The 9368-nt window shown below is 56.4% G+C and overlaps 1 protein-coding gene across 1 annotated transcript in view; it reads left to right on the forward strand.

Moving 5' to 3' along the window:
- The window catches only part of Myh9 (myosin heavy chain 9), an 86741-nt gene that overhangs the window by 67891 nt on the left and 9482 nt on the right, over window positions 1-9368 (forward strand). The window contains exons 19-28 of the mRNA XM_005066947.4: window positions 561-721; window positions 1542-1650; window positions 2644-2775; window positions 4704-4910; window positions 5298-5435; window positions 6008-6131; window positions 6585-6756; window positions 7946-8158; window positions 8716-8860; window positions 9340-9368. The exon at window positions 9340-9368 is cut by the window's right edge and continues 178 nt beyond it. Of these exons, the coding sequence (XP_005067004.1) occupies window positions 561-721; window positions 1542-1650; window positions 2644-2775; window positions 4704-4910; window positions 5298-5435; window positions 6008-6131; window positions 6585-6756; window positions 7946-8158; window positions 8716-8860; window positions 9340-9368 (1430 nt within the window). The remainder of the gene's footprint in view (window positions 1-560; window positions 722-1541; window positions 1651-2643; window positions 2776-4703; window positions 4911-5297; window positions 5436-6007; window positions 6132-6584; window positions 6757-7945; window positions 8159-8715; window positions 8861-9339) is intronic.

Genomic DNA, 9368 nt, shown 5'->3' on the forward strand with positions numbered 1-9368 from the left:
TAAGTCTGCCATGATGACTAAGCTTGCCCGGTACTCACTGGGTGCTCTCACCCCTGTGCTGAGTGCTCCTGACACTCCTGGCTTGTGCCCACTGCCCTACTGGGAAGGAGGCCCTGCCATCTGCTGTGTCCTGTTTTCTTTTTAAACTGCAGCGCCTCTTGCTTTGGCAGTTAGGGCACAGAGGGTACAGGCCAGGCTCTCCAGGGGTGTGGGGTCCTGAGGCCCGGGAGGGCACTTGTGTTAATCTCAGTGCCAATGCGCCTCAGCTGCTGCGTAGCGCGCCTTGTTCTGGCTGAGCATTTGTGGGGTGTGACTCCGAAGGGTGCAGAGGCCGAGGAGGCTTCAGAGGAGCCCTGTGTTTCATAGTCTGGTCTGTCACTTTGCTCCGCGCTATCGTTTCCCCTCTCAGTGTCTCTGAGTCCTGTGTTCTCTGGTTCTGGGGCAGAGGCTCATAGAGGGGGTGCAGCCACCCTCCAAGGACCCCCGGGATGACTGGTGGGTCTTGGCCATTCCTCTGAGGGTACAGTGGTGTAGTCAGTGGTCTGCTTTCCTCTCTCTAGATCAAAGCCTTGGAGCTTGACAGCAACCTGTACCGCATTGGCCAGAGCAAAGTGTTCTTCCGGGCCGGTGTGCTAGCCCATCTGGAGGAGGAGCGGGACCTGAAGATCACTGATGTCATCATTGGCTTCCAGGCCTGCTGCAGGGGCTATCTGGCCAGGAAGTAAGTTGCAGGGACCCTTGCCCCATACACCCTCACTTGTGCTCCTGTTGCTGAGGAGAGCCTAGACAGCTGTAGTTGAAGGACTCCAGGGCCGGGCAGAACCTGTCTGGGGTGGAGGCAGGCTCTTGTTGCCCCTCTGCTTCCTGGATTTCTCTTGTCGATGGGTAGGAATGGCTGTTTATGAAGGAGTTTAGAGGGACATGGGAGTCAGGCAGCCGAGCTTTGATTTGTCCCAAATATCTGTTTATTGTAATCCTTACCGTGACACAAGGCCCATCGTGCCTGGCCTCATGGAGGCACTGTGAGCTCAGAATGTAGTCAGTGCATCCAGATTCCCCGGCTGTAGGACAGCAGGCAGAGCAGCAACATCCCAGTCCCCAAGTCTCTGGTTATTCCCCAGGGCATGTCCCAGTGCGGACTCTGAGCCCTGGGCATGAGCGTGGGTTTGGGGTGTTGGGGGAAATGGAGCCTTCCTGCCCGCACCGTACCGCCCGACTTTGCAACACATTGGCTGCTGACACTGTGCACCTCTAGCAGCTCAGATAGGAAGTTCATGTTCCCCGGGCACAGCTGGAAATCATGACCAAGGTCACAGTTAGACATTGCACTGAGTGGAGTCTGTCATTGTTGGTCCTTTAGGCTTGTGAGTGCCCCAAGTGGAGGGCACTGACTGAATGACCTGAGCCGTGGGTATGGTGACTCATGAGCTAGGGTGTGTGTGTGTGTGTGTGTGTGTGTGTGTGTGTGTGTGTGTGTGTGTGTGTGTGTGTGTGTGTAATTTTCCTCACTCTGAGTTGCTGACTGTGCCCCTCACCTGCAGGGCCTTTGCCAAGAGGCAGCAGCAGCTGACGGCCATGAAAGTCCTGCAGAGGAACTGCGCTGCCTACCTCAGGCTGCGCAACTGGCAGTGGTGGAGGCTCTTCACCAAGGTGAGTGTCGTGAGGCCGGGGCCTGGAGGTCTATGGCCAGGCGCCGCACAAGCAGCTCGACCTCCTTCTGCTCATGCAGAGCTTTCTGCCCACGCCAGGAGCCTTGCCTACAGCTCCCCAGAGCCCAGCAGTGGGAGCCTAACCTGGTCCTATCCAGAGTGTGAGCCATACCATACCGCTTGCTTGCTATGGATGCCAGTGTCCGGGCTGGGCCAACTTAGAACACAGCCCCTGTCCGTGAGGCCCTGCCCATCCCTCTGGCCCCAGGCCAGCTTCTCAGAAGTTCTACTTTATACCCCCAGTCTTTAAAACCATTGTGCCTTTAATCTCAGCCCTCGGGAGGCAGGGTCAGGCAGATCTCTGTGATTTCAAGACCAGCCTGGACCACACGATGAGTTCCAGGACAGCTAGCACTACATAAGAGGCCCTGTTTCCAAAAAGAAAAAAAAGCTCCCTTGTAACATGTTGTTGTTTCTTTAGTTTATAATGCATGATAACTGCAGAATGTTAAATACCAAAAAGCATTAGAAAGAGTATAAAGCTTCACTCACAGCCCCTTCGCGCTGACCCAATGCTGTGATGTTTTTGTGTTTATTCACTCTTCCTTTCTCACTTGCGGGAAATGTCAGCTGTGTAAACTGTGCATTCTTTCGTAGCTGCGTCTTGACTTGTGTACACAGCCTTGTAGTCTGCACATCCTATTTTAAATTCCTGTCAGTATCAGGTTTTAGGATTCTTCCCTAGACGATGGTTCTGTGTGTTTCATTCCTAAAGTCTTGGTGCTATAAACAGTTTCCCTGCAGTGCAATTACACGGGTCAGAGGCCCCTTGAGTATTGCACCAGACTGACTTCCAGGAAGGATGTATGTACCTGCTGGTGCAGGTCTGGCTGTCTGGCTGTCCTCTCTAGAGCTTGTATCCCAGAGACGAAGGAACTGTCCGAGGTGGGTAACCCTCAGCCGGCCTTAACCCCGCCCCTGCCTTCTCTCCCAGGTCAAGCCCGTGCTGAACTCGAAGAGGCATGAGGATGAGCTGATAGCCAAGGAGATAGAACTGACGAGGATGCGCGAGAAGCATCTGGCTGCGGAGAACAGGCTGACCGAGATGGAGACCCTGCAGTCTCAGGTATCAATCTCAGCTGCTCTCGGTGCTGCCCCCTACCGGTCACCAGTGGGCAGATCTCAGCTGCTCTCGGTGCTGCCCCCTACCGGTCACCAGTGGGCAGATCTCAGCTGCTCTCGGTGCTGCCCCTACCGGTCACCAGTGGGCAGATCTCAGCTGCTCTCGGTGCTGCCCCCTACCGGTCACCAGTGGGCAGATCTCAGCTGCTCTCGGTGCTGCCCCCTACCGGTCACCAGTGGGCAGATCTCAGCTGCTCTCGGTGCTGCCCCCTACCGGTCACCAGTGGGCAGATCTCAGCTGCTCTCGGTGCTGCCCCCTACCGGTCACCAGTGGGCAGATCTCAGCTGCTCTCGGTGCTGCCCCCTACCGGTCACCAGTGGGCAGATCTCAGCTGCTCTCGGTGCTGCCCCCTACCGGTCACCAGTGGGCAGATCTCAGCTGCTCTCGGTGCTGCCCCTACCGGTCACCAGTGGGCAGATCTCAGCTGCTCTCGGTGCTGCCCCCTACCGGTCACCAGTGGGCAGATCTCAGCTGCTCTCGGTGCTGCCCCCTACCGGTCACCAGTGGGCAGATCTCAGCTGCTCTCGGTGCTGCCCCTACCGGTCACCAGTGGGCAGATCTCAGCTGCTCTCGGTGCTGCCCCCTACCGGTCACCAGTGGGCAGATCTCAGCTGCTCTCGGTGCTGCCCCCTACCGGTCACCAGTGGGCAGATCTCAGCTGCTCTCGGTGCTGCCCCCTACCGGTCACCAGTGGGCAGATCTCAGCTGCTCTCGGTGCTGCCCCCTACCGGTCACCAGTGGGCAGATCTCAGCTGCTCTCGGTGCTGCCCCCTACCGGTCACCAGTGGGCAGATCTCAGCTGCTCTCGGTGCTGCCCCCTACCGGTCACCAGTGGGCAGATCTCAGCTGCTCTCGGTGCTGCCCCCTACCGGTCACCAGTGGGCAGATCTCAGCTGCTCTCGGTGCTGCCCCCTACCGGTCACCAGTGGGCAGATCTCAGCTGCTCTCGGTGCTGCCCCCTACCGGTCACCAGTGGGCAGATCTCAGCTGCTCTCGGTGCTGCCCCTACCGGTCACCAGTGGGCAGATCTCAGCTGCTCTCGGTGCTGCCCCTACCGGTCACCAGTGGGCAGATCTCAGCTGCTCTCGGTGCTGCCCCCTACCGGTCACCAGTGGGCAGATCTCAGCTGCTCTCGGTGCTGCCCCCTACCGGTCACCAGTGGGCAGGCTTGCTTGCTGCCTGGAGAACGTTTGCAGTCCACTGGGCGAACAGCCTTCCCCATGTCTCTACACCACCCTGGTACACACACATCGTTGGAGGGAGCGTGCTCGGTGGAACGGAGAGTTCGGGGGTGCCGGTTTCAGTGTCCACCCTTCGGCCCGTTTTATGGACGTCTGAAGCTCTTGAGGGAAGGCCCAGGGTAGAGGACGTTAGGGCTGTGTGGGAGCTTGAGCACTTCTGGCTGGAAGCTGGTCTCGTCCGTGGTCTTCTTGGAGGCCGGGAGCCTGAGCCATAAGCACCCACCCTGGCGCTGCTTGAAGAGTACACATCAGCTTTGTATTGCTGTGACAGTGCCCCTGAGATAAGTGCCTTGAGGAGGTTAGAGGTTCAGCCTGTGGCCACTGGCTCTGTGGTTTCCGGGCCCCGGTGGAGGCAGCGTGTCCCGGTAGAGGGAGCATGGCGGAGCAGAGCTCCTCAGCCCTTTGCGCCAAGGAAGCAGAGAGAAAGAAGAGGCCGCGGTGTGCCCCCAGGGACCTTCTAGCTTCAACCAGGCCTCAGCTCCTGAAGTTTCAAACAGCTCCTAACAGTGCATTAACTGGCAGCCAAGCCTTTAGTGCCTGCCTTGGAGACACACCCCATGGGGTCTGCAAGGGTGTCACAGGGAACTTAGCCTTTGCCTCTGTTTTTTTTTTTTTTTTTTTTTTTTGCAGCTAATGGCAGAGAAGCTGCAGCTTCAGGAGCAGCTGCAGGCGGAAACAGAGCTGTGTGCCGAGGCTGAGGAGCTCCGGGCCCGCCTGACATCAAAGAAGCAGGAACTGGAGGAGATCTGCCATGACCTGGAGGCCAGGGTCGAGGAGGAGGAGGAGCGCTGCCAGCATCTGCAGGCGGAGAAGAAGAAGATGCAGCAGAACATCCAGGTACCCTTGCACCTGCCGGGCGGGGCGCGGCGCGGCGCACAGGCTGCTGAGGGTGTCACCGCCTCTGGACACCAGTGGCACGTGACGGGCACACGGCTTCAGTTGTCACATCACTGTCTGCTTGGGCATCCCCGTGGAGGCTTGCTGCTTGGGATGGTAGCTCATAGCGTTGTGCAGCTCTCAAATCTCTATGAGCGCTACCCAGTTGGGTATCGAGGCCATTGAACGTCTCTCTTTGGTCCCCGCTCCGCCGTCCTCAAGCAGGTGGCCCTGGGGACAGTGGGAAACCGTGTCGGTCTTGTGCCCCAGCGTACGTCCAGGTTCCCTGAGTGAGTGCCAGCCGAGTGTGAGCGTCACACGGCCTCCTCGTGTGTCCTCTCCCTTTAGGAACTCGAGGAGCAGCTGGAGGAGGAGGAAAGTGCCCGGCAGAAGCTGCAGCTCGAGAAGGTGACCACCGAGGCCAAGCTGAAGAAGCTGGAGGAGGACCAGATCATCATGGAGGACCAGAACTGCAAACTGGCTAAGGTGGGTGGGGCCCACTTTCCGTGCAGTCACGGGGAAGGCGGGGCAGGCCTGCCTCTTCACCCGCAGGGCCAGCGGCAGCTTGCTTCTCCCAGGGTTCCCAGGGCCTCTGGGCACCAGCACCATGCGTAAAGGGGTTTTCCCATGAATGAGGGGGCTGGGGAGAGGCTTACCACTTCTTCCGTGATAAAGCTCTCAGTCCCAAAGCTCTTGGGATTGAGGAAATGCCGGTGGCAGCCTCTTATAGTGGCAGTGACAGGGCCGCTTGTCCCTCCCCCAAATAAGTTGATACCCAAAAGCCTTTCTTACCTGACCCCAGGCAGGTCTTGGATACCTACATGTTTAGCATCTGAGGATGTGAATTTACCCAGATGTCTCAGTCAGGTCACCTGCCCAGTGGTCTAAGAAGTGTTTAGACCCGGTGAATCCTTATGAACTTGGCCAAGTGTTTATTTAGGGTTTAAGTGTTTACCCTGGACTTTACATTTCTGGTGGAGTCCTCCTTGGAAAGAACTGAAGTGTGTGTGTGTGTCCTCAGCCAGCACTGAACTGTGGTCCTCTTCATCCACTTCCAGGAGAAGAAGCTGCTGGAAGACAGAGTAGCCGAATTCACTACCAACCTCATGGAGGAAGAGGAGAAGTCCAAGAGCCTGGCCAAGCTCAAGAACAAGCACGAGGCGATGATCACTGACCTGGAAGGTGAGACACGCTGGACACGAGCTTCTTGTCCACCCAGACTGCCCAGCCGTGCACAGCAAGCCGGGCCCCGACAGCGCTCGGCCTCTGCCTCAAGACAAGGCCATTAGGCTTTAGGGACAGTATCTAGTTCTCTTGGGAGTCTGGGCTGTAGGATTCTCTGCCGAATGGCTGGGCGGTTGTCTGTGTGAGCAGTGATAAGCACGAAACTTTGATACGGCGTGTGTTGGGCACGCCTGGTTCAGGAGCTGCTGAACTTTGTCAGCTATGAAGGGAAGAAAGAAAGAGGAACAAATTCCAGGGGCTGGATTGTTCTGGAGACTCAGAGGCTCGGTGGCTCACGGAGCTGTCCTCCATCTCGAAGTTGGGTGTGGGTGTGTAAGACACTTTCCACGTGTCTTACAAGTGCACAGTGTACGGTTTTATACAAGCAATTAAGAGTGCCCTCTCCGGCAGAGCGCCTCCGCAGGGAGGAGAAGCAGCGGCAGGAACTGGAGAAGACCCGCCGCAAGCTGGAGGGAGACTCCACGGACCTCAGTGACCAGATCGCAGAGCTCCAGGCGCAGATTGCTGAGCTCAAGATGCAGCTGGCCAAGAAGGAGGAGGAGTTGCAGGCTGCCTTGGCCAGGTGAGGCCCACCTACTGGCCAGCGCTATGTGTGCAGTGTTTTCCCGCCCTGCTCCTGGTGCTGCGATGAGCCACGGGCGCGCTGTCTGCTCCTGCTGCAGAAGAGCCTGTGGTGGATACTTCTGATCCACAGTGTGGTTCAGGGTGGTTAGTCCTCAAAACAGTCATCTGCCACCCATTCTCTGTGGTCCTCCCGTATCCCTTCCTCCCCACATCCCTCTTTCCTCGCCCCTTCCCCTCTCTGGTCTCCCATCCCCTCCTCGTTCCTTATTTGTTTATTTTGTGGCTATAGGCATGTGTTAAAAATAATTTTGTACTTAAAGTTTTTTTTTTTAAACATTTACTTCTCTGGGGTGGGAGGCACAGGGGGTTTGTGCTACAGTGCACATGGGAGGTCGGAGGACATTTTGCCCAAGCCGGCTCTCGACCGTTCTGTGGTCCCAGGGATCGAGTTCAGCCCCAGACTTGGTTGCAGGCGCCTCCACCCGCTGAGCCGTCTCGCCGCCGTGCACACAGGGTTTTTGTTTTTATTTTTTTTAAAGAGCAAATTTCAATTCACAGAAGGTTGAGATTTCTCATACACACCTTGCCCTCGCATGCACAGCCCCTCCTCCCCCCTTCCCTCCCTGAGCTGTACAGTGGTCACAGCTGGTGACCTAATGCCTCTTAATCAAGTAATTTCAAAGCACACCCACGTTTTTTACTAACCATCGCCACGAACCATAGTGTTTTATTTCTCTTTATGTTTTCAGTAAATGTTTAAAATTTATGTATTTGAGGTCATTTTAACTTAGAAACTGAAATAATTCTGCTGTCGAATTCTCAAATGGTCATCCATCCATCCATCCATCCATCCATCCATCCATCCATCCATCCACCCACCCACCCACCCATCTCTGTCTGTCTCTACCTGGGGGCCAGCAGAGGGCACCAGAGCTTCTGGACCTGCAGTTACAGGCAGTGGTGAGCTGCCGTACGGGGGCTTGGAGTTGAACTCAGGTCCTCTGAATGAGCAGCCAGTGCTCTCGCTAACTCGTGAGCCATCTCTCAGGCCCCACATGGTGTTTAAACACCCTGGCGGTTGAGCTTAGCTGAGGTCGACCCTAGTTCATGATTGTGACTGCCCCACGCTGCTTTGGCCCCATCTTCTTAAGGTGGCCTCACACCCATGTCACTGATCTCTTTGGCAGAGTGGAAGAAGAAGCTGCCCAGAAGAATGTGGCCCTGAAGAAGATTCGAGAACTGGAAGCTCAGATTTCTGAGCTCCAGGAAGACCTGGAGTCTGAGCGAGCCTCCAGGAATAAAGCTGAGAAGCAGAAACGGGATCTTGGGGAAGAGTTGGAGGCGCTGAAGACAGAGCTGGAGGACACTCTGGATTCCACGGCTGCTCAGCAGGAGCTGAGGTGTGCCCCTGGGAGGGTTGGCCATTCGGGACAGGGAGGTGGGGAGGCCCGGCCGAGGCGCAGTCCTCGGCACACACCGCACATGGCACGGTCCCTCGCACACATGGTCCCGCACGCACGGTGGCCTGACTTTGCATGACCTGGGGAGCATGTGCGTGATGGTTCCTCAGTTCACTGAGTAGGATCCCTGCTGAAGACCTGGAGAGACAGGGCGACCCTACTAGGACTGAAAAGGCATGAGTCTCTGCAGTGTGCATGCTAGATTGGGCCTGAGGGTGGGTGGGTGGTTAAGGAGGGAGATCTCTGTGAGAGTCTGGGTGTGCTGCAGCTCACCTGTGATCCAGCACTTGGGAGGTGAGCCAGACGGGTCAGGAGTACAGCGTCATTCTTGCCTTACACAGCAAGTTTAAGGCCAGCATCAGTGACGGAAAAACCAGGAGAAAGAGAAGCTGTGTGAAGGGAGTCCTGCCCCTTTCAGGCCTGTGGTCGGGATGAGCCAAGGAACAGCAGTCCCCAAGGGATGCTTGGCCTCCACTCTGAGCATGTTTTCTTTCCAGGTCAAAACGTGAGCAGGAAGTGAGCATACTGAAGAAGACTCTGGAGGATGAGGCGAAGACCCATGAGGCCCAGATCCAGGAGATGAGGCAGAAGCACTCACAGGCCGTGGAGGAGCTGGCTGAGCAGCTGGAGCAGACTAAGCGGGTACCAGAATTCTGGGAAAGGCAGGCTGTGTCTGAGAAGGGCCAAGATGGGCCTTGCTGCCTCTACCCCAATGTCTGGGGAGATCAGAACAGGTGTAGTGTCGCTGCCCTCAGCCTCTCGAGTGCTGGGATTAAAGGTGTGCGCCACCACCCCTAACATCTTGATAGTTGTTAAAATAACATCGCATTAGTGCTTTGAACATTAGAAGTCAAGTGTAGAACAGTTTTCTTTGTTTGACGAATGTTGCTAAAATCCCTACAGATGACAAGTGAAACTTTGTATACTAGAATGGCCCTCCATTCAGAGAAGAAAGTTTGGCAGTATTTTTACCTACCCTTAGGGATTTGAGAACAGGTGCGGCCAAGGCTTTCCTTCTCCCGGGCTCTTGACACGGAGGCAGCAGTCCTTGGCTCCACTTCAGAGAGACCAGGCCCGTACCAGACCCTGGATGCTCACTCCACCCTTGCTTCCTCCTCCAGGTAAAAGCTACTCTTGAGAAGGCAAAGCA

This window comes from Mesocricetus auratus, unplaced genomic scaffold (genome assembly GCF_017639785.1).
Source record: "Mesocricetus auratus isolate SY011 unplaced genomic scaffold, BCM_Maur_2.0 Super-Scaffold_100010, whole genome shotgun sequence".
Classification (NCBI taxonomy): Eukaryota; Metazoa; Chordata; class Mammalia; order Rodentia; family Cricetidae; genus Mesocricetus; species Mesocricetus auratus.